Source organism: Passer montanus, unplaced genomic scaffold (genome assembly GCF_014805655.1).
Source record: "Passer montanus isolate IOZ18808 unplaced genomic scaffold, ASM1480565v1 scaffold1, whole genome shotgun sequence".
In the NCBI taxonomy this organism is placed as follows: Eukaryota; Metazoa; Chordata; class Aves; order Passeriformes; family Passeridae; genus Passer; species Passer montanus.
The window spans coordinates 12,541,680-12,566,079 of record NW_024356504.1 but is presented as its reverse complement, the minus strand read 5'-3'; the positions used below and the strand labels follow the sequence as shown (position 1 = coordinate 12,566,079).

The 24,400-nt window shown below is 40.1% G+C and overlaps 2 protein-coding genes across 2 annotated transcripts in view; both read right to left on the bottom strand.

Moving 5' to 3' along the window:
• The window catches only part of LY75 (lymphocyte antigen 75), a 61,681-nt gene extending 44,538 nt beyond the window's left edge, over window positions 1-17,143 (bottom strand). The window contains exons 1-4 of the mRNA XM_039701295.1: window positions 17,083-17,143; window positions 15,900-16,035; window positions 882-909; window positions 566-787 (exon numbers count right to left, since the gene is read on the bottom strand). Coding sequence (XP_039557229.1) covers window positions 566-787; window positions 882-909; window positions 15,900-16,035; window positions 17,083-17,143 — 447 coding nt within the window. The remainder of the gene's footprint in view (window positions 1-565; window positions 788-881; window positions 910-15,899; window positions 16,036-17,082) is intronic.
• Window positions 17,144-19,146: 2,003 nt separating this feature from the next.
• PLA2R1 (phospholipase A2 receptor 1) overlaps window positions 19,147-24,400 on the bottom strand; it is a 36,561-nt gene continuing 31,307 nt past the window's right edge. Inside the window, exons 26-30 of the mRNA XM_039700545.1 lie at window positions 24,070-24,210; window positions 23,534-23,650; window positions 22,916-23,092; window positions 22,219-22,248; window positions 19,147-22,001 (exon numbers count right to left, since the gene is read on the bottom strand). Coding sequence (XP_039556479.1) covers window positions 21,784-22,001; window positions 22,219-22,248; window positions 22,916-23,092; window positions 23,534-23,650; window positions 24,070-24,210 — 683 coding nt within the window. The 3' untranslated portion in view covers window positions 19,147-21,783. The remainder of the gene's footprint in view (window positions 22,002-22,218; window positions 22,249-22,915; window positions 23,093-23,533; window positions 23,651-24,069; window positions 24,211-24,400) is intronic.

Sequence of the window (24,400 nt, the reverse complement as noted above, 5' to 3'; positions counted from 1 at the left end):
GCCCCAGCGCCGCGCCCGCCGCGCCGCCGGCGCCGCCCATTGGCCGCCCCGCGCGCGTCACTTGTTGCCAGGAGGAAAGCGGCCCCCGAGGTTGGGGCGAGGCGGGGCCGGCCCGGCCCGAGCGGGGCTGGGGAGCCGCGAGCCAAAACGAGAGAGGGAAGGTGAAGGGACAAAAGTAAACTGTGAAAAGATAAAGGAATAAAAAAAAAAAAAAAAAAGCGGACAACCCGAAGAAAGACTGGAAAAGCAGATCGAATTGTCAGATGGTCATAAAAGTTAAAAGTAAAAAAAAAAAAAAAAAAGCGGACAACCCGAAGAAAGACTGGAAAAGCAGATCGAATTGTCAGATGGTCATAAAAGTTAAAAGTAAAAAAAAAAAAAAAAAAAACCAAAAAAAAAACCAAAAAAAAACAAGCAAACCCACAAACAAACCCAAAAAACTTAGAAGCTCAGTTGGGGAAAAAGGGGAACGCGTAACTACTAAACTGCTAGAAGTGAAGAAAAGGCAAAAGGTGAATAGAATAATCTAAAAATTAGCAAGCACAGGGAGGTAAAATATTCAAACCGGCACGAATAACGCGCGCCGCGGTGCGATGCGGGATCCCCGGGCCGCGGGGCCGTGTGCCACCGCCGCGGCCGAGACCGCCGCCGTGCGCCCCGTCCCGGCCGGGCACGGGCGGGGAGGGGACGGCGCTGCGCAGGGCTCGGGGGGCAGCAGGAAGTCACAGAAACCAAAAGTAACTTGTGTTACACGAGTACTGTGAGTACACGGCGAGGACCAGCTGGCCTGAGGGAGGAAAAGAGAAAAAAGGGAAAACTGGTGGAAATGATGTGAAATGACATCAAGTTTATAGCTACATGCTGTCTGAGTCAATGCTTACCTGACAGGCTGTATTCCTCAGGCTCCAGCTGCTTAAAAAAATGATTTGCGAAGTCACAAGAAAAAAACTTTTTTTTCCTAGGAAAATTCATTTTGATTAGACTTGGAAGAGCCATTCTTCATGGAAAGAAATACTAAATTTACATAAAGATGGGAAATGCAATGTGCAGTCTGTTTTATTTGCTTCCTGTGTCTGCCCATCATATAGGAATGTGTACTCCTGAGGACGCAGGATTTGAGGGTATGCCAGGCTGGGAATTGAGTGGAAATGCAGTGAACAAAAACAGTCACCTGCAAGTTAACAAATGTTCTCTCCTGCTGGAAACTGCACATGGCTGCCAAGGCAGGAGCTATTGAAAAATCAGAAGTTAGGTCCAGGAAGAGAGGAGTCTGTAGATGTAGCAAAATCAAATCTGTGTTACCAGAAATAATTCATTTTCAGGAAGAGCAAAGCTTTAAAGTCTCCACACAGAGAATGGGAAGCAGAAATTCCCCACTGGTGAGTCTGATGTAAAAGCAAGCTATTGAAACTAAGATTAAATATGTGGTGGGATGGTGTGGCTCTTTTTAAATAAAACAAAAAGCAGGTGTGAAGCCTGTGTTCCCATCAATCTTTCCAAATGTGTGTTATTATTAATGCACTGACTGTCCCAGTTTGGGAATGGTTAGTAATAGAGTTTCACTTTGAAACTAATAGCATGCAGTGCATATTTACTGAATGCATACCAGCAATTCTGAAATTACCAGCATCCTACTTACCACACATATATCAGCAAATGTATACTAAAAGAAGGGAGGTTCTGTAAGATATCTTAACATATGTAACATATGCTTTCACATACACACTTCTGATTTCAGCTCATTTTTTTATTGCTTTATAAAATATTATCTTTGATAGTATAGACTCAAACCCTGATCCTGGCTCAAAAATTAAAGGATGCCCAAGAATAGGAAAAATTGCATTTTGCATTGGTGCCTCTTAGTTTCAGTTTTTGGTCCATGTATATGTCCTACACTTAAATTCTGTTTTACATTAATGTAAGAGGAGATACAAAATGTACAGTCCTGGTGAGCCCACCAAGCAACCAAAATGTTTGAAAGAACATGCAGGAAAAAAAGAGATTTGGTGTATATCATATCATAACCTCTGGAACTCTAATACAGTTTTCTCTTATTGAAAAAGTGGGTTTGTATTAAAGCTTATCAAAGTTGTAACAATGCCAAAGCCTAATTCTTGTAGGATTTATCCTTTATTAATGAGGTTTCTGATTTAATGTGAGCTGCGCATTGTCACTCAGCATAATCAGCGAGCAGTTTCTGTATTGCAAGTCACAAGCATTATATATCCCCATGAATACCTACAGCTCACTTCAAAGCAGAGCTAATGGCTGAGCAAATTTCAACCATGCCTGTAGAGATAACCAAATACAGAATTTCAGATACAGGAGGGCCCAACCACAGAGCTCCCAGTAATGCACAGCAGCCTTTTCCTTCCAAGAAGACTACTTTGCCTTTCCAAACAAAAAGCCTTTCAAGGTGCCAACACCATGACTAGGAGCCTTGTATTTCTAGCAGGAGTCTTTGTTGCTTATCAAAGGATAATTTTTTTGCCCTTATGCTCATATGTTTTTAACAATAGCAATGCCTGTAGAAAGTGTCAACACCTGTCTATCCATAAATCTCCACCCCACCTCTGTTCTGCTCACCACATGAAACAGATACTTTGCATGAGCAACCATCCTCCTTTTACACCCAACACATTGCAATCCAGTTTTTCTGGCTAAGTTGAGTGCATCCACATGTGCCAGTGAGCACAAAGGGAATGGTGGAAAAGGATTTGCTGCCTACAGCATCTCAAGAGAATAGGAAGAGGTTCTGGAGGTGGTAACTTCTGCTTTTGTCTGCTTCCTCCAGCAAGGACTTTGAAACTGGGACATCTGAACAGGCATCACTACTTATTTATTTCCTCTTTAACCTTGCAACATGGGTGTTTACAATACCTAAGTCCTTACAGGAGAAAGCAAAAAAAAACCCCAAACAAACAAACAAAAACCCAAACAAAATCCAAAAAACCCAACCAACAAAACAAAAAACCCACAAAAAAAAAAAAAAAAGAAATCAACCCAACAGCCACATTAAGGCTTACAAGAATTACAGGAGCAGTTATTTCCTGAGGGAGAGGACTCTCTCCAAGAAAGTGATGGTACCCACAAAGCAGCCAGCAGACGCAGATTTTAGTGCAACCTACACTCTGCTGCTAAATTTAATATTAGAACATGGCTCTGGTTTGAGTAAAGTGCCTACTAATAATCTAAAATATCTGTATGTTTAAAGATAGTTTAATGGAGAAGAGATTTGTACAATTGCAACTTTTACCATAAATGCAGCTAAAAGCCAAATGATTATTTTTTGACAGATACACAAGTTTAGTTTGATGGAGTTGATCCCATGCATGCTTATGGAAAAAGTCACTAAAAAGCAACCAATTTGGATAAAGAGAGATTGTATCCAGAGAGGTCTTTAAGCAGTAACTTCAATTAAGCTTTGCATTAACTCCATCTGGATGGTCTTTTCTTCATGGACACTTACATTGTTTGCTGCCTTGTTTTTTTAAATGGGTATTGAGAACTAAAATATTTTTAAACATCAAAGAATGTTTTGCTTTTAGCAAAAAGGGAACACAAAGAAAGATGCTTTTCTCCCTTGTTGCTCTAGATTTCCTGTTCCCAGTTGCAGTGGCCTAACCTTTCAGCGCATTATAAAACTGTCCTATTGCACAGTAAATTTAAGATGAATCAAATGCTCTCTCAGCTGAGTTTATGTATATTTCTTACATCTCTTCTGCAATCTCTGTATGCATCTTTGGCATGAGTTCCAAAGTTTTGAGGCTTTTATTGTGCTCGAAGGGTTTATTATTGCTAGGGACGCTTACATGTGATTCTCTTTAATTGTCACCATTCATAATAAATACCTAGATGTTATTATGGCATTTTAGAGACTGTTTTGTTTCTTCTACTGCATGTGGTAGATAACTTTCAGAAATAATAAAAGGAATTACAGACCTTTTTTCTAATGTCAAGTTCCTTTTTCACTCAAATGTGACAGTAGCAACTTCTGTAGTGCTCCTTCAGCTCTGCCCTGATGCATATTCAAATGTTCATATTCAGGCCCACTGAAATACTAGAAACAGGTTTGGGAAATAAGACAAAGAAAGGAGCGTGGACACATCCACATTGCATGTGTGTTGATGGCAAGGAATGTCTTTCTCATGGTGTTGCTTTGGCTTTGACTCCTGCTAGGATCTCTGTGTGCTTCTGGAGCAACGACAAAATAATACAAGCAGTACTTTAACATTGAGACAACTGCTTGAAATTGTAAACTGGTAAATGACACTCTTCTGTAGCACTTAAAAAAAGGGTCTCTGACATCTGTACTGTGCATTTTCAACAGAAAGTGTGCCTTGGTTTAGTAGGTCTACTGGCAGAGTTTGTATGCTCAATCTCCTCAAAAGCTGTTCTCCCTTGTCACTGTGTCAGTGTGGGATTATTACTCAAATTATGATTGTGGGAACTGGCAAACAAGATGATATTTTGTGCTGCATTATATTTGTTGCAGAAAACATCATTGAAGGAATGGTTTAAAAGAAAATCAGTTATAATTTGGAAAAAGTTTTTTGAAGCAAATAAAAATTAATTCAGGTAGAAGAGCTTTCAATTTTAAATTTGAAAGGTGTTGGTGGTTTTTTTTTTTTTTGGGGGGGTTGTTTGGGTTTTTGGGGGTTTTTTGTTTGGTTGGTTTTTTTGTTTGTTTTGGTTTTGTTCTTTAAATATGCAAAGCAGAACAATTTCCTAAGAGTGCTGAGGAAGAGCCCATAGTTTTGGGTCTCACATGTTTTGGAGGCAAAATTTATCCCTGACTAATAGCAATCTCTAAAATGCCCACACTGCTTTATGTATGACCAGGAAGGAGCAAACTTTCAACAAGCAGATGAGAGAATGGTTTACAGGGCAAAATTCCAGATTGATCTGAGCTTGGGAGTACTTCCGAGATAAAAAGGGTCTGTACAGAAATGGTGAACTCACTGAGGGCTAAACTGCTGATGTTTAAAAATTGTGATTGATTAAGATTTAAACTGAGGAGCAGCAGGAGTGGGGAACACACAGTTCAATATGTCATAAGCAAAGGTTTGGAAATTGTGCCTTTCTGAGTGCAGGAGAGGCCAGAGAGTAAAAATAAGAATACAAATAAAAAATAATTAAATAAGAAAAATAAGAAAACAAATAAAATACATTTCAAATGGGAAATTAAGGACAAAACAAACACCAGAACAACACATACCTCTATAACAATGCTAAACATCTAATGAGTAAGTGGAGGGAAATCAAATGTCTGGTCTCAGACAAAGGCAATGACATGCTACACACATGCTGGACATTTTAGTAGCAGAATATAAAACATACAGAAAATGTAGGACTAACCTCTGCTGGTAGTGGGATAATGAACTTATTAATAAGATCTTGTAAGCAGATCAAGTAAAAAATATGGGAACCCAGCAGGTGGCACAGAATGCCAAAGCACCAAAATGTCACCTTTAAGCACATGTAGTCCTGAGTCTGCCACTTGCCTGCCTGACCAGAAGGACAGAGAGAGCATGCTGAGAATGATCAGATGGGCAAAGAGGGTGGGAAATGTAACCAGCACTGTACTTTATGTAACCTCCATGCTGCCTGGACACTGCAGCATTGTTATGTAACACACACTGTGTTAGACTCCATCAATATTGCTTCACAGAGCAGTGGGACAGGGAAGCCACAGAATAGATGCAGCCCCTCATTTGGTCCTCATTTATGTGCAAGATCTTGACCTACATCTTCAGCTCATGGTTTCTGTTCCTGTGTTTACATTCAGAATTCCCAGAGGCTTGACAAAGGCCAAGGACTCACAGCAGTTGCACCCAGTTTCAAAAGGGAGAGAGACACAGCAATGAGAGAGGTTGTGAAGAGGAAACAAAAGGTAGCAGCTAGGAACAGCAAATTCTTACCAGTGGATCTGAGCTCCCTGAAGGAGGCACAGCACAGCATCAGTGTGTGCCATCTAGTAAAGTCTTGAGAACTGGCAAAAGGAAGTTGGCACAATAACCTCACCACTGGGTAGATTATTATTAGAAATCAGAAGTTTAAGTCTTCTCCAAATGCAAAACCACAGAAAGGATCACAAACCAACATGTTAATGAAAAGCACAGTGAAACTACAATAAAAAACTGAGCAGCAACTCACAAAACAAATCCAGACTAATATTAAATCTTTTCTTAGGTCATCAAGACCAAGAAACCCACTGGAGTCTGACAAATCAAAGAACAATTGCAGGGTGAAGAAAGAGGAGAGGACAAAACATTTCCAGAGAAGCTAAATGATCAGTTTACATATGTTCACTGGAATAAGCCGATGATCCCCATACTCAAACCTTTCTTTTTGCTGACTCTCTTTTTTGACTCTCCTTTTGAGATTCAGCAGAGATTCTTCCTGAAAGTGTGCTAACTGGGAAAGGCTATAAACCAAACTAGGCAGAGTAACAAATCTGCAGACATCTGAGTTTTTAAGGCAGTGTTGATCACTGAGTGAAGGCCAACAAATGGACCTGGCTTTATCTTCACACACTTTCCATGTGCCTGTGGTCTGGAGAGTGGCAGTGTGACAACAATCTCTATAAAGAAGATTCCAGAGGGTAAATGAGGTGACATGATGGAAAACACTAAAGGCTGGCAAGCCTAACATCAGCAGCAGGCAAAGCAGTAGAAACTGCAATACAGAATAAAATTCATGTGCACCTGGATAAACGTGATCTATTTGGGCAGTGCCAATGTATCTTCTCTAAATATAGTATTTACCATCTAGGCCTCTAGACAGTTTTTTGATGAGGTTTGCAAGCATGAAGACAAGAGTTACCTGGTTGATATGGTCCACCAGTTATTTCTTTATCTGCATGAAAGCTCCTGCTGCGTGAACAAATCAGCAGGTCCTCCTCACAAGAACTTGCTTTTTGCAATTTTCTATTGATTTAAGGGGCCTTTGTTGTAAGGAAATTATTTGTACCTTAGTCATTATTTCTGTAAGACTGAAATAGCTTTTGTTATTACCCACAGCTGGGACTTGAACAAGAACTACCTGTCTGTGACTCAACACTCACACAACTTGAGATAAAGTTGGTGGGTGGACAGTGCATATAAATGAGTTTATAGGACTTCTATGTGTGCTTGACACCATGGGTGAATCAGGGAGAGACTACAAGGGTGCTGCTATCAGGCTGTCATCACTGCACAAGTACTGCTGGTGAGCTGGTTTTGTGTGCTTGACACAGAGTGCGAGGGAGAATGAGAAAGATGAAGATAGCACAGAGCAGCACAGATCCCTCATGACTCAGACCTGCAGTGCTCTGCCAGACTAACCAGTAATGAGCCTCCAGGCAAAACTCCAGAGTAGATTTGAAGCTGTAAAGGCTTCAGGATTTTGCCACTTCAGAGATCACCTCTGCGTGTGACATATTTCTATTGTAGAGATCATTAGTTGTTTCCAAGCTGAGCCTGCTCCTGGCTTTGCAAAAGCAAAGCCCACTCTCTTTCCTTTCCTGAGGCTGTCAAAGAGTAATACTGCTCTCTGTGGCAGTTTCTGGAAGACATAATTTACAATGCTGTATGAGTAACTCTAGTTATATTTTTAAATGTTAAAAAGAGAAAAAAGAAAATTATAGTAACACTGCATATTCAGCAAAATACCTAAACAGTACTATTATCACTTTTTGATTTGTATATGTCTTAATTCTCAATATACCCAAATAAATCACAAAAAACCAACACAACCAAAACAACCAAAAACCAAACAAGAGTTCACAGTAATGAAGTGTGTGTAGATTTCTAATTAGTGATCTATTTAATTGATGCATACCTAAATAGTCCTGTTACTTTAACGAATGCGTAGACATTTCTTGCTCTTTTTTGGAGGTAGTAATATGCCCGTAGTACTAAGCCATCTATTTTTATATATATTCTATTAAGCAGCATCACTTCATCCTATGAAGTCTATAAGTTTCTTAAGATTTGGTTTTATTTCAAACTGAAACAGTTTGACCATGCAAACTGGGCTGGATCTAGCACAGGCAGTATTTGAATGACCCAGCAGGAATGTGTGGCCCACAATTTAAGTCCCATCAGCATCCAAAACTGCAAAACTTGGGAAGCATCAGAAATCTCTATAAACAGTGAACCTGGTAGAAATACTCAGATGCTGTTGAAATAAATTAAAGTACCTAAGTCAAAGAGTCACAGGATCTGAAGAGATCATTTAGTGCACCCTCTTGCTTATAGCAGAGTCAGCTAGAGCAGATTGCCGTGGGTTGGTGCCACTTGCATTTTGGAATATCCCCATGGATGAAGACTCCACAATGTCTCTGGACATCTCTCTGATGGCCACAATAGCAAAAAAATAACCCACATTTTTTTGTTGTTGCTGTTAAAAAAATATCCTATGGATCACTTTGTGCCTATTGCCTCTTGTTCTTTCACTGAATTGAGAAGAGTCTCGCTTCATCTTCTTTATTCTCCCTAACTTTAGATCTTTAGATACATTGATAAGATCTCCCTGAGGCTTCTCTCCTCCAGCTCTCAGCCACTCCTCATGACAAACACTCCAGTCCCATAATCATCTTTGTGGCTCTCTTTGCTGGATTCAGTCCAGTGAAACCATATTTTTCCTACACTGGGAAATCCAGATATGGATATCTAGCACTCCAGATGTGTCTTAATGCCAAGTAGGGAGAAATTATCACCTGCCTCAACCTACTGGCAATGTTCCTAATGCAGCCCAGAATATTTTGGCCAGCTGTGCCAGAAGGACACAGCATACTGCTGGCACATGTTCAAGCTGGTTTCACCAGGGCTCCCAGATAATTTCTTGCCCAGCCAGTTGGTCCTCAGCCCCTAGTAATGTGAGTGAGGACATTACTCAGAAAGTGCAGGATTTGGCCTTTCCCTTTGTTACATTCCACGAGATTCCTCTCAACTGATCCATCCAGCTTGCCGAGATCCCTCTGAACAACAGCAGAACCATCTGGTGTATCAGCCACTCCTCCCGGTCTTTAAGTCAAACTTGCTGAGGGTGTACTTGTTCTATCATCCAGGATCATTAATGAGGGTGTTCAACAGTATTGGCCCCAGTATCGACCTCAAGAGTACATCACTAGCGACTGGTCTCCAGCTGGATTTTGCACCACTGATTATAATCTCTTGAGCCTGGCATTGGAGCCTGTTTTCAATCCACTTCACTATCTACTTATCTAGTCAGCAGCTGGTTAATGAGGATACAGCCAGTGATGAAAGCCTTTCTGAAGTTAAGATGATTAACATCCTCTGCTCTCTCCTTGTCTACCAAGCTAGTCATTTAATCACAGAAGGCTATCAGGCTGATCAGGCATAATTTTCCCCTTCATATATCCATATTGATTACTCCAAACCATCTCCATGTCCTTAATATATTATGAAATAGTTTCCAGAATTATTTGCTCTAACACTTCTCTGGGTATTGAGACAAGGTTGACTGGCCCATAGTTCTCCACATCCTCCCTCTTCTCTCATATTTTGAAGGAAGCTATGGCATCTGCACTGAATTTCTAGTCCTCCTCTGATCACTGTGACCTTTCAAAGATACATGAGACTGGCTTTGCAATGACATCTGCCAGCTCCCTCAGCACTTGTGGATGCAGCCTACTGGGTCCCACAGACTTGTTTGTGTCCAGTTTCTTGAAATGTTTTGATGTACTCTGATGAGGATAAGCCTGCATTGCTCCAGATGCTCCCACTGGTCTCAGGGTCCTGGGATTTTTGAAAACAAATCCTACAGACTGGTGAACCAGGCAGTGACTATCTCTGACTTGTCTGCATCCTGTGTTACCAAAACCCCACTCAGCAGCAGGCTCACATTTTCTCTAGTCTCCCTTTTTCTACCAATACACTTGCAGATATCCAGACATTGCAGAAATGCAGAGCTATTCAGCTTCTCACTGTTCTCTAAACTGTCAGGGAGCTGGTGCCCTAGGAAAGTTCCCAGACAGTGAAAGAGAAAATGCTGTTGTCCCCTTTTTAATCACAAAAACAGTTTGAACATGTTTGCTACTGAAAAGTCAAATGCAATCCCTTTTTCTGAACCTGAATCCACATTAATTCAATAACTACCAAGCTAAAGTAAGTGCTCAGTGTTTCCTATGGAGTTGATGCACTTCATTCAAAGCACTAAAATATTTGCTAGAGTACAAAGTGAAATTTATGTATCCCTATTCTCTTTCCCCATTAAAAAGTACTGCTACTAGTGGAGCAGAGTCTCATTCCTGTTCTCATTGTGATCTGTTGAATATTTACTTATTGGTATAAAGTCCGGTGGCTGGACTGTGTTTCCTTTACAAATCTAGCCCTTGAGCTGACAACCTGAAGTCTTCAGAGAGATAGAGTGCTAAAAGTATATTGATTTTAACTTTAACTCAGGCACAAATACGGAACGCAACTGAGATCCTACTTTAAAAATAGGATGAACCAAACACTAAATTCAAAAGTCAATCCTTATGGCAAGAATAACCGTATTCATTAAACCTAGTACATATCTTTAACCTTTACTCCCTCACACTTTTATAACCATGAGCCCTGCAAGAGAGGACGTGACAGACATGGCAAATTAGAAACAAGCAAAAGGGAAGCCAAGAGTCTTGACTTTAAAAACAAAGGTTAGTGAGATTCCAAGTCCAAGTATATTTTATTATTCTAACAAAACAAGTTCCAACACAAGTGTTGGACATGAAAACAAAGCATGAGCAAACACAAATAGTGCTAGAGATCACTTTGTCTTCAATTAGTTTATTTTTATAAACAGTACCATGGATTTTGACAGATTGCTAATGCTGTAACATAACACCATAAGAATGCTAATAAAAAAGTACAGGTGATAGTCTCAATTTTTTAACCCAACACATAACTGAAAATAGACTTAATTTATCCATTTCTTTACACCACCATTTTAGCCCCTTCCTGATATTGCTATTAGCAATTATTAGCCTGAATTTAGAACTAAAGTTACTTCAAGTTTAGTTGGGAAAAAAACCTTCAAAAATTAGATTTTACCAACAATTTTCTGACAAAATATATCTGTCTGGCCTTGGAAGCAGACTGGAAACAGTGATGGAATGAGGTACTTCACACTGTTGCTGCAAGGGGGTTTCCCTTTAGTAACAGTCTTGGTTTTGCAGCTTGCGTGGTACTTGGCAATCTTTCTCAAAAGAGCATTGCCAAAGAATAAGGTTTTTTCTCCATTTTATATGTGGAAAACTCAAAGCAAAATCCAGGTGAGTTGGCCAACATGACACAGTAATAGTGAAGCCTGGAAACAAAGCCTGGATCTGCTGCCCTACTCCTGGCATTGGGCAAATTCTTTTACATGTACCTGCCAACAAACAGCTCAACAGTAAAAGGCACAGTTTTCCTTTCACTTAGTCCAGTTTTTCTGTGAAACAGAGATATAAAATCTGGTTTATTCATGGACTCAATGACTAACCCCTCCTGTCATTTGGCTACTTACTAGCATTGTACCTACCCAAGCAAAGAAACAGCAGAGAATGCCTAATCATCCTGAATATTCCACCTCTTGGGTTTGTTTACTTGGCTGGAGGCCTGTTCTTACTCTCACACAGGCAGGATGAAAGCAGCAGGACCCACAACTGAAGGCATCTCATACAGATGACACTCAGTCAAGGCTGGGTCCCTTTTACATTAATTCTTGTGCAAATGTGTGGATTTTCCCTCTAATCCTGAAGTGTGTGGTAACAAATTAGGACTCTCATTCGTGGTCACTCTGGGACACACAAATTTAATTAGCTTTCTGTCAAAAATACTCCAAGTGTTCACTTTACATAACCAGTTGCAATTTTAAATCAGTCCTTGGAGGGACAGTGGGCTGTTGCAGCACTCTGGAAATGGCACTCTCCATAATTACTCCAGTTCATCATCTGTAACATCTGTCAGTACACACATCAAATACCAAAGCAACTAAAGAACTGTAAATAGTCAGAGAATGAACAAGTTTAGAAGGTACTTTGCTATCTACCACTTTCTCTGCTGGAGAGAGTACAACATTAAAAAGGCAAAAATATTCACAGTTATGATGTCAAACTAATTGTCAAGGAGTTTAACTTTAAAAAGATTCTCTACACTAAGGTATTTCTTTAACTGACACCTAATGGCATTACACTGAACTATCAGGAAGAAAACAAAAATCAGTTCAGCATCCCATAGGACCTATTTGTTTTAAACAATAATGCATCCTACTACATCTATTTTGGCACTTACTTGTAACAGGGGATGTCTCTGTGCTGCAACCAGCATGCCAAGCAGGAAAATAGCTCCAATGTTAAGCAAATTGTGAAAATTATTCCTAAATTTCTTTTAATCTTTGATCTTTGGTTGTTTTATGTTTCTACCAGGATTCAATTCCCTGCCCCCCCTTACTATCTTTTTTCTGTTTCCATGTCAGGCTATAATTTTAGCTAAGACTGGCACTAGTTAAGCACTGAACTGCACTGAATTTTGGTGTAGTACTCATATCTAACTCTTCTTTTACTCCTAGAACTCCTGAAATGGAGGAAAGAAAACCCCTGTACTTGCTATACAGCCATCTCTGGCCAGGTTACAAAGGAAGGATTAGAGCATCTGGATGGAATGAGATATAAATATGTCACAACAGAGTCTACTGTTTAAGACTATTATAATATTTTTCTTACTTTTCAGGATTTTTATTTTTACATTTAGGTGTCTGAATATTTATCACAGTAGCTTCTGAATAATATTTTGTAAGGCACGGTATGAAATTTGACACTTTTTTCTGCTTAACAGTTTTTAACCACCCCCCCCTTTTCTTGTTGAAAAATGGTCAAGAGGCTGACAACAGCCTTTCCCCCCCCTTCCCTGTCATTTCTATCACAATAAATGTACATCTCTTCATTCCCTGTAGTCATTCCTTAATGTTTCAGTCTCAGGACTATTGAATCCTACTAGAGGCAGAAAAGAAGTCTAAGCCTGAATTATTATCCATTTTGAGAAATTGAGTCATATATCACAAACTGTCTCCTCCCTCCCCCCTAAAAATACAAACCACAGTCACAAAGTATTTATTTTCCAAAGAGATCTACATTAGGTTTTATATTTTCCCAGAATGTTTGGAATGCACATTTCCAATCCAGTCTCTTCCCTAGAGAGTTAATAATTAGCAAACTGACTTACCCAGCTGGTTTTGTTCAAAGTGCCGTCATCCTCCTGAATTCAGTCAACATCTATCAGAAACAAAGACGTCAAACAAAACATATTAGGCTTCAGTATTCTCTTGTGAAGTTTTGGCCTCCAGCCAGAATATTTTGTTATTTTCTGTGTAAGCTTTATTTTTCTTTCCCTGACCAGCAGTTAGTATGGATCAAAAGAATGACTGCTTAAAAACACAATCATAAAAACAATAAACACTGACCCTGACATAGCACTGTGCACCTTTGGTTAAGTTCTGCATCTGTACTGGGTGTCCTTATATTTGGGAACATGCTCCAGTATGAGATTTTTAGCTTTTTTCAGCATCCCATGAATGTTCCTCTGTCCCAAGAGGGAGACAGAAAACCTCCAAGCTGTGTTAGGGCTCTGTTTAAATATCTTTTCTAAAAAGACAAGAATGTCCACATCAGATATAATTTTCTTCATTTTGAGATTGTTATCTAAATGGGTTAAATGCATCAAATTTCAAAAAGGAAATTTTAAAATTTTTTTTATGATCCTGGTAGAACTGGGGTCAACCATTCCTGCCCTTTCTCATAGCTCATGGTTTTGCTTTAAGCATCATAGGCTTTGCAGTGTATCCCACAGCTCTTGAACCAGATTTGGACACAGATCTACTTCAGCAGATCCACATGGAGTTAGGAACAGATATTTGTAAGCCTGCCAAAAGCTGTCCTGCCAGTCAGTCAGATCTCAGTGCTTTAAACCAGGCAGTTGCTGTGCAGGAAGTTGATGTTTCCACTACCATGTTACACAAGAGGAAGAAAGGGGAGTTTGTGACACTACTGCCTCCTGCATCGCAGGGAGGGCTGCTGCTTCTCCCCACAGGCTGTGCCCACCTGGGGTCCAGCTCCAGACCCACGGGGGCAATGGGACCACCCAAAGGTGCATCACAGAAACATCCTCGAAGTACTGCCCGAGTAATCATCAGGCATCCTATCATCTGGGTCTGTGACTTCAAGGGCTAAAACCAACAAACACACACCCAAAAGGAGTGTCAAAGAAACAAAAGAAAAAAGTTTTCTATTTTTGCATATATCCTTCTATTTTTGTGCTCTTTATGTAATGATTCTGGACCTTCACATCCTTTACCCTGGATTTGGATTTTAGGTACCCAGGACAAGTCAGGTGCCTATGTCCCACTAGCTGATGTAGTAGATGAATTGGATGATTCAGCTTCACTAATTTTGAAACAACTTCTTCTGTCCAGAGGGAAAACACAAATTTAAGCAGAGCTGTTTCTTATGTCCCAGTTGCATGGAATTTGTGCCCAGAGATCCTGAATTCTGGCTGCTGAATACTTGTGTGGGTCAGAAAGCTGGAAGGTAGCTTTGGGCTAGAAGGCAGTGGGATGATGCATCAGCAGTCCCACACACATATACAAACCAATATTTTCAGGTCAGGCTTACTCATCTTTACCCAGGGTGACCTGAAAGAGCCATCCAGCAGTGCTGTGAATCAAATCCCCAGCAGCTGTGGTGGATTGATTTGTTTATTTCTAAATCACTGTTATTGAATGCAACAGTGCACACTGACCCTACCACTTGCATTGGCTGCCTCATGTCAGCCCAGCTATCCCCACAGTTACCTACCAAGTATTTCCTGCTGTGGTTCAGTCACTTAATTCTCATTCTAGTCTTCCCAAACAGCAGGAATAACTGTTTCCTCTTCTCTTTATACTTTTGCTTTCACCAGTGAAGGGCTCTTCCTTTCATCTTTCCTTCCACGAGGGTTTTCTTTGTGCTACATCAGAGCAAGTGGTTGATCAACCTGTAAGAGCAGCACCCAACTTCACCTTTACATTTTTTCAATTGGACAAGAATTAAGCAAATTTACATATACATAGCAATAATGAAAGACCATATCCTCAACCCAGACTAGATTCTGGAAGGTTAGGGGGGGTGGATGGTTAAGGACAAGATGCAGAAAAGAGCCCACACTGGCTTTTTTCCTTCTTCCATAACTTAGCTACACCCTGACACATGGTGTGTATGTTCCAGAGGTGCCATGTCAGTGACACAGGCACTCCAGGAGCCTGCAGGGATAAAGGCTACATCAGCTGTGCTCCTGGATATGGTGAGAGGGGAAGAGCCATTCTGCTATTTGTTCTACAATAATTTTAAAGGGTAAAGTAGCCACTGTTTCTGTAGGTATTCTGAATATCTGTTCTTTCCAGATAGAAAGCCTCACAGTGCTGTTCTGATGCATTTTCACATTTAACTGAATGGTAGCTCACACCTCTTATAGCCATGATCTATCCCATACGTATAATTCCATCTTTAAGATGTGCTTTTGAAACAATAGTTAAAGTAATTAATTTTGCTCCTCAACATAATTTTCATCCCACATGACTAACAGGGCAGCAGCAGAAATTTTACCTTCTTACCTTTTCAGAAAGAATCCTTCTGGTGTTCCTGAATATTAAACACCAGAAATATCATTCCTAGGTCATGTGAACCTTTAGATAGTTGTCAGATTTCAGGTACATAAGAGGTAAGCCTGCTAGCATGAAGAGTAAGTACGAAAAGAAACTAATATAGATTGAGCAAATTTGGATTGAGACCATAATAAATGAAGCCTTACATGACTTAGAATATTCTTTTACTTTAAATTAAAAGTCTTTGTACTCCAATTTATTGGCAATATCCAATGTTAGGGATTCTGCTTGCATACCTCAGCGAACCTGGAAGTATCAAGCTCTGAGATGATATCCCAAATTCAGCGTCAGGAAGCAACGCAGCCCAAAGCTGCTGATGAGGTGGAGTCTGTCTGTTCTCAGCTTTGTGGGGACTTTCCAGGGGCTTCTCATCTACAATGCACACAAGGTTTACGGCAGAAATAAGCGGCAAAGAAGATTTAATCAGGTTATGGCTGGGATCAAAGGCCTGAGATCATGACTTAGAACAAATGACCTGAATAAATAGCTGCAGAAGAGGAACAGATTTGATGGGATAATTTTCAGTGTTCAGTTAATAAAAAATAAAAAAGGATTTTTTTGTACAAAATAAATGCAAACTTTTACTTTCTAAAGATGAGCATCCATCTAAAAAATCTGAAAATATACAGGGATGTTATTGTTCTCCCTTGTTTTCTGAGACACTGACCCAGCTATTGCATTTTCCTGGTCCACACAGCGGTGTTGGTCACCCTTCATGCACCCAGTGACAACCACCACTGCTGCTGGCCATCCACCTCTGTAGGTAGCAGGCTGTTAGTTTTGTGCCTTTCTGTGCATGGCTCAGAAAGTCAGACTTCCCTATTTTCCTGCTAGCATGCAGAGGAGAGGAACTTTTGGCCCACTCTGCATTTCAAGATTTATTTTGTATCTACAACTTTAGATGTTGTGCTTACTAAAAGAAAATGTTTTCAAGCATTTTTTTCTGAGAATCACAGTAGAAATTTTGTCTTTAGGATGAGGTTAAGAGAAAGGTAGGATAAGGTAGCAGAAGTATTTTTGCTGTTTCCTAGCTGTGCACTTTTGGGAACAACTGTGGTTGGGAGTCACTGCGATGCATAAAGGTATATGGATATAGAAATGGATCAGGAACTCTTATGATTTGGGCAACTTAGAGAACAAATTGGGAAAAGGAGAAAATAAATCTACTTTCAACAGTGCAGTGGAATGATTATTTATGCAGTCATTTCTACGTCTTAATTTTTCATTTCCCCTGAAACGTAGTAAGCAAATGTCTGTACTGATACAGCCAAGAAATAAAATATTAAAATAAATCCAGAGAGATACATGGCTGAAGCATTTTCACTGAGTTGCCTTTCCATGAAAGGCACCAGAATCAAAATATACCACAAAGATATGCTTATTTATTAAGGAACCTGACTGGATTTTCACTTTACTCACCAGAGAAATGAAAAGCCCTCACACCAATGTAAGGACTTGCATTTTCCCTTTCCAAACACATCGATGTATCTCATTAAAGTGGTTGAGAATGAACACTGAGACTCGGAAAACCTTCTGAACCCATCTTTGTAACGTTGTGGCCAGGGCTCGGAACCCACACTGCTGTTTGCTGTCCTGTGACTCGGGAGTTTTGCTGCTTGTTTAACTGAACTTCTGAAGGACCCAGAGCAGATCTCTGTGACATTTTCTCTTGCACGGCTCGTTTTGTCAGCTCTGTGTGTACCACTACCATCTACTGGCCAAACCGAGACTGGCTGTGTTTCCAAGCACCACGATCCATCTTCAATCATTCCATCTCAGAACACAAGGACGCCTGTGGGTTTGCTCCTGATGGTTACTCACACATCTGCATCAGGGCTGCACCAGCCTGTAAGATATCACTGCTGGCCTGCAGAGGTTTAAAACCAACATTCCACCAGCTGCCAAAGGAAATATCATAGCTCAAGTAGAGGCCTCTATTCTTTTGTAAACCAACATTCCACCAGCTGCCAAAGGAAATATCATAGCTCAAGTAGAGGCCTCTATTTTTTTGTGGATTTTTTTTTTTTGGTGTGTTTTTTGTTGAGCTGAGGATTTAATTTTTTTGGGTTTTTTTTTGTTTGTTTTTTTTTTTTTTGTTGAGCTGAGGATTTAGAGCCCAGCTGAATATATGCAATTTAGCTTTTAACCAAGCAAATGCCCTGGAGGAAGTGTGTGCCATGGTTTTCATTACAGTGGGTTTATTATTACAAGAGACTGGGGATGCCTGTTTCTACACTGAGGGAGGTAACACGATGAAAGAAAAACACAGGGGGTTAAATTAAATGGGAATTTGTGCAATGGGAACCAGAGCTGGTCAAGTGTCAACAGAGCATGCAAACCCACTATTTTTTCCCTATGGTCCCTCTGGGCTGTACAGCAAAAATTTCAAACAGCCTGTGGCTCCTTGGTCACGCCCCAGCTACAAAAGTGTGTGTGTGCAAAGGTAGCAGAGGGAGCAGAGCAGGAGGGAGGAGGAATCCCTGCACAAGCAAGGGCAGTGCCCCGGAGAAGAACAGCCAGAAAGGACTTTGGTGAGGAGTCATGCTGCCCACTTAAAACCTAGTGCCACAACCACCCTTTGCTGTGTCCTGCCATGCTGGGCATCACCAGCATACAAATGTTCCCATCACAGACTTGTGTCCACCTGGGGTGAGGCAGCTGCACTGAACAGATCTTTTCCTCAGAGACATGCTGCAAGGATTGCTAAAGGGACCAGAAGGTAAATTTTGTCCTGGAATGGCATCTGCAAAGACAAGCAGGTGGAGATTTGACAAACCCCAATATCTGGCAGGTAAGTTTGTCCTGAATCTACCTGTCTCTGATGGGGATACCCTTCCATCAGCCAAGAAAGATGTGGTATGAAAAGCTGTAACACTTCTCTTTGGGTACGAACACTGAAAGAACGTAACATGGCAAAAACCCCACAACGTTCACTGGCCTATTCAGGCCCTGTTGAACCCAGCCCTTGAACACACAAACCATGGTGGTGCTATCCATGGAAGCTGCTGTGCTGCAGCCCATATACCTCTACCTCATTTGTGGAGGATACAAATAGGCTCCCACACAACACACTCTCCACAATTCAGAAGGAAATTTCCTCCAGCCCACCACTCAACCCTGGTGGCCTCAGCTCACTACTGCAGGAAACAGGCAGTAGGCTGGGAGAATATCTGTAAATTAATGCCATGATTCCATCCACCATCCTTGCTGTTGGTGCTCTGGATCCCACCTCCTTCCAGCACCTCTTGCACACACGTTCTCGGGCATCCTCATCCATGCCCTGGGAAACACTCAGACCACCCTGCGTGTGGAGATGGTGGGCAGTGCCCAGGTCTAGTCCAGTCCCACAGCCTGAAAGGAGGCTGGAGCCAGCTGTCCTCACACAGGATGAGCCAGGGCAAAGCCTGGGCACTGCTCTTATGAGACACTAAAGCCTCTCTTCTTAGTAAATCTGGGAAAGATTCACAACAAATTACAGCAGACAACTGTTAGTCACATTTTAATTTTCCAGTTGAAATAATACAGTGAATCTCACTGCCAATGTCATCAAGGTCAGCAACAAAACCACAGTCACCACATACTCTGATCAGAAACCATATAGGAGACCTCTGATTAAGGGAAAACAATTGAAAGCCGTTTATAACAAGATCCAGAAGGAAGACTAGAAAATAATCATTGATTACATTTTTGAGTGAATAATATCTGCAGTTTTAAAAAATTTGAATGATGAAAGATGTAAAAAAAAAATCTAAGGGTCTGTTCCTTCAGAACCGTTTCAAAGTAGGAAGAAAACACTGCTTGAACTTTTTTTTCTTTAATACAAGCTTATCTACATCAGCATTAATCAACAATCACTATTTTGAGGTTAGGTTTATTGATTATGCCATTACTCTTCAGATATATTTTAAGGAATAAAACATACCTCAAGGAAAATTGATAAAACATCTATGTCAAGTTTTGTGAAAAAAATACTTCATTAACCACATCAAAATCTGACCAGAGTCTGTATAACTATCACCAGCACTGTAGCCCAATAAACACATGTCCTCAGAGATGACACAAGTTAGTCCTGCAAACAAAAAACACCCTGCAAGCCACTCTGCTTGCTGTACTGTAAACAGGCAGCATTTACACACTTCTCAGTGAATGTGATGAAAGGGGTTTATTGGTAGAAGTTGCACTGGCTTTTGTCTGAATAGGTGAAATAGTCATGGGGAAAGAAGAGGTCATAAGCTTTCTTTTCTTTTGGTGGTAAAAAGCTATCACAATTAATACATATAAACAACAGATTATCTGGCAATTGTACTCAAAAGTTGCAGTCCACAAACTCTAATAATGGATTGCAAATAAAAACAGTCTGATAGATAAATCTAGAGGACTAAATCAAAACTTTAAAAGTATTACTGATGACTAATGTATGGGGTCAAACTGCTAGACAATGTACACAGAAAAGCTATTTATATTTTATATGATAGAAAATTTTCAGATTAAGAACTTGTGATAGCCACAACCTTAGAAGTCATCAAAAAGAGTAAACCAGTTCTGCAAACCAGCACAGAAATATTCTATGTATGAAATAATTTTTAAAAATAGCCCTACACACAATTATGGCATGAACAGGCAATTTTTGGCCATGTAAAATCTAGGTTAAAGGAGGTCATACATTCCTGTGCACGTGCACAAATATTGTGTAAAAACATTTCATTTGGCCTTAGCTGCTTGCTTAAGTCTGAAGAACATACCTCTCTCTCAGGGCTCTTGCAAAACTTTTAGAATGAATCACCTTAAAATAGGGAAACGGAGAAATAGAACAACAAATACAGCAATTTGCAGCAGCTTTTAGAGATGGCAGAAACGCTAAATCCATTGTGAAGCAACCATCACTAAGCATGTGTTTTTCCACACTGCAATAAAAAATAAAAAAAATTAAAAAGCTCCCAGGGGTTTTCAAAGAGGTGTGTGGAGGACTTGGTTGGATTGGTGGGAATCCCAGGGAGAGTAAACATTTCTGTCCTGGGCTGCTGCAACTGAGACAGCACAGAGACCTGAGCTGGCTAACTCACAAGCATCAGCAAAGCAAGGGGTCAGCAAAATTCACCTTCTTCCTCAGCACCTTGGCATGAACACTGAAAGGGAAAGCACCTGCTACATGGGGTGAGAGGACCAGCACTCTTAGGGAACAGCAATGTGGCTCCCCCACATGTCACCCCCAGCTTTGGAGAGCAGGCTCTCAGCAGAGCGCCCATGAATACTGCTCACAGGAACACTGCAGATGAACAGTAAGGCCATTGGTTCCATACCTTCAGAAATATTTATAACAGGGGTTTTTTCTTCAAACAGATATTGCCCAAAAATAGTTTTTAATGAAGGCTGATGGGATTCCATGTCTGAAATAATCTAGGTGAGAGATGACATAGGTAAATCTTTAATAGGATGCTGGATGCATCTCAAATGAATGTAATACATTCAGGATGACAAAGCCCATGTGCCATTATATCTCTAGACGAATTTATTTTATAACATGGACTAGGCATCACAGGCCAAACTACCAAAACTCTGGCAGTCCCATGTCAACAGTGACTTCATCTCCCTGGAAGCTTGGAAATCAATGTGGCAAGAATCTTTGTCTGAAAAATAACTGTTCATTTCGCCAGGAAAATAAAAAAGGTCTTCTCCATAATCCTTGGAATATATTTCAGAGTTCCTAAATTCAAGGCCAAATTTTAATGCCAGCTCATAAGCAGGTTCTGCAAAGTATAAAACCAAAACACACTGGCCCAAACATTCCCAAAGGAAAAAGCTGCATGAAAATGTCCACTGCTCTGGGACCTCAAACATGTCTGCTCCAAGTGAATGGTTGGATGTTTATGGTCTGTGAATATTTTCAATTCCTGGCTTGTCCCAGAGAAGAAAATTTCTCCATGGTTCTGCCTTGCATCCTCACCTCATCCTGCCACAAAGCAAAAGCTCTCCAGGGTAGGGGGCTCCTCCAGCATTGATACTGATGGCCATGAGGGCTCCTCCGGATATGGGCACTCCGAGGAACTCCGAGCATGAGAAAACCACTGTAGGCTGTGAAGTTTCACACAGAAGAAAAGACCACTTGCTACTTCTGATCAATTAATTGTTCTCACTTCTCTCAAAGTCAGAAATGAGGATGCTTTCTTCCAAAGCAGGACTATCAGCATTGATCTGTGGCAAATAGGCGTTTCTGACCCACAGTATCCTGCGGAAGAGTTGGTTATTCTCTTTGTGCAGGCACCACAGGAAAAGGGAAATGGCAGCCAACATCACCAATGTCACAAGAACAGCCAGAGCTACAAGCCCACTGTACGATGCTGAAAGGGAAGAACAGAAATTGTTATTAAGCAAATATAGCTACAATTATAAGTAATTTGAAATATAAACATATAGCTCTTTTAAGGAAAGCATTGCTATTCCTTATATGTCACATCAAATTTCAAATTACAGGTTTAACGGTGAAAAAATATTGTCTCACAAAATATCAGCTCAAAACGTGTATTACTCCTTATTAAAAAAAAGTACAGAGTTTACCTTTTCCAGAGGATTCTGTTGTATCAATACCTGAAATAAAATCCAGAACAGTCACAAAATGACCCACAAAGGTTATTATGTATATTCACTTTAAAATGAATACTGAGAAGACAATCTACCTAAAACCAACAAGAATAAGCTGTTCTTTGTTTAATTTGACTCATGTCAATGTTATTCCAACTGGCCAAGTTAAACATAATCTAGTATGCTATTTAAAATCCCTTTAATTTGGTGCAATATATTAATTGGCATTTGTGCAAGGATGAGCAGCAGTATGTACCTACTTTTTAAAGCACATATTCATGAACAGAACCATGCACAGATCAGCCTGGTTAGTGGAACCAGCAGTGACTGAGGGATTCTGTGTGACCTCTGGAAACACTTGAGCTCTCTCACAAACCCACATTCCTACTGCTGTGGTGCCTGCACAGCTCTCCCAGGCTGGACCTGCCCTCCCCGTGGGGGCTGTGGAGGCCACCCTGATGTCACAGGAAGGCTCCTGCAGCTGGCAGTGGCTGCCTGGGTTCCCCAAACAGAGGTCACCCCAGCTGCCCAGGGTTTTTAGAGGTATTTTTTTCCCCAATGCCAAGGGACTGAATTAATGAAATGAAAATTGACATGAAGTAAGCAAGCAACCAGGGACAAGTAAAACAATGTTTATTTGTAGAGAATTGCCTTATTTTATGGAAACACGTACCTGCATCCATTTTACATACAAAACCCTTTTTTTCTCTGCATGGAGATAATTGCCAGACTCCATCTGTGGTCCTCAGACTGATGCAGAAATTCCCTTTGAGATTATCAAATTCAGGCTCTCTGATGCCCCAGTTAGAATAATTTAAAGGAGAACCATCAAACCAGGAGACTGTCTCATCTATGGGCAAAAGTAGAAAATTATTACAAAATAGAATAGTATTTTGAGAAATATTTCTGTTTCAGTCAGATTTACCCTCACATGAAAAACACAGTATTACAGAATACCAGAATTTTGTCTGTTTGGCCATTGTATTACCTTTTTTTTCCTGAAGGATTTATAAACATCCTATGTAGCTAAAACAGAAGACAGTCTGTAGTGTATTTTTAAGAAGCAAAAGAAGGTATTTACATGCATGTATGCATATTGAGTATTCAGAATACTGGTAACCATTGCAGAAAGACTCACTGTTTTTACTACATCATAAACAGGCACAAATCAGTGAAAAAAATCTCAACAGACCAAAGTGTTTTGAAAAATGGTTATTGAAAATGGTTTTTGAAAAATAACGAAAACCCAAACCAGATTCTTATATGCAGTTCTATTCTTCCCCAAACTTACTGTCTGTAACAAGCAGAATGTTCAACCAAACCATTTGTACAGAATAACCAAAACTGTGTAATTCTTCCAAAATGAAGGCATTTTCATCTTCATCTTGAATAGTCAGAAGATTTGATCCTTCAAATTAAACACAGAACAAATTTTCAAGCAATCCATGCCATTAAAATTTAACATTGTATTTAAAAAAGTTAACATTATGAGTTTTAATTACAGAGCTTGAAAAGTCTGGTTATACATTATAAGTTCTTACATTTGTAATAATTGTGAAAATGCTCAAGCAGATACCGAACTGTTCCCACATGACTTTAAAACAAATTTGAAGGGAAAAATGTGCATGCTATGTTTTTTTGTATTTTCACAAGGAAAGGAACATTGTTTTGATGCGTGCTGCCTCCAATTTCATAGTTGGCTTATGAGTTCCACTATCGTTATCTTGAAACAGAGAAAACATATGCCATGATTTCAGTCATTTCAGAAAATAAATATTGATTTAAGATATCACAATGACATTTGGTAGCTACAAAATAATCACTTACCTTGATTTTTGCAGACCTCATATGCTGTATCAAAACTCATGCCCTGAAGAACTGTGGAAAAGCTGTAGCAACTGTTTTTGAATTTGATCCAGGGTACAGTTTTTTCTGAACATAAGCCTTTGTAGGCATTGAGTTTCTTTTCTGTGATAGAAGTAACAGCACAGCTTTATTGGCACAACAAAATACACATTAATATAACATTCCACACACTGTTTTGGAGTAATGCTAATAGCATGTTATTGTGTTATGCCTCTATTTTTTCAAAGTGAAAATCTAGCAGTTGCATATATTTGTATTAAATGAGTACAGCTGGTTTTACTTCTGATCAAAA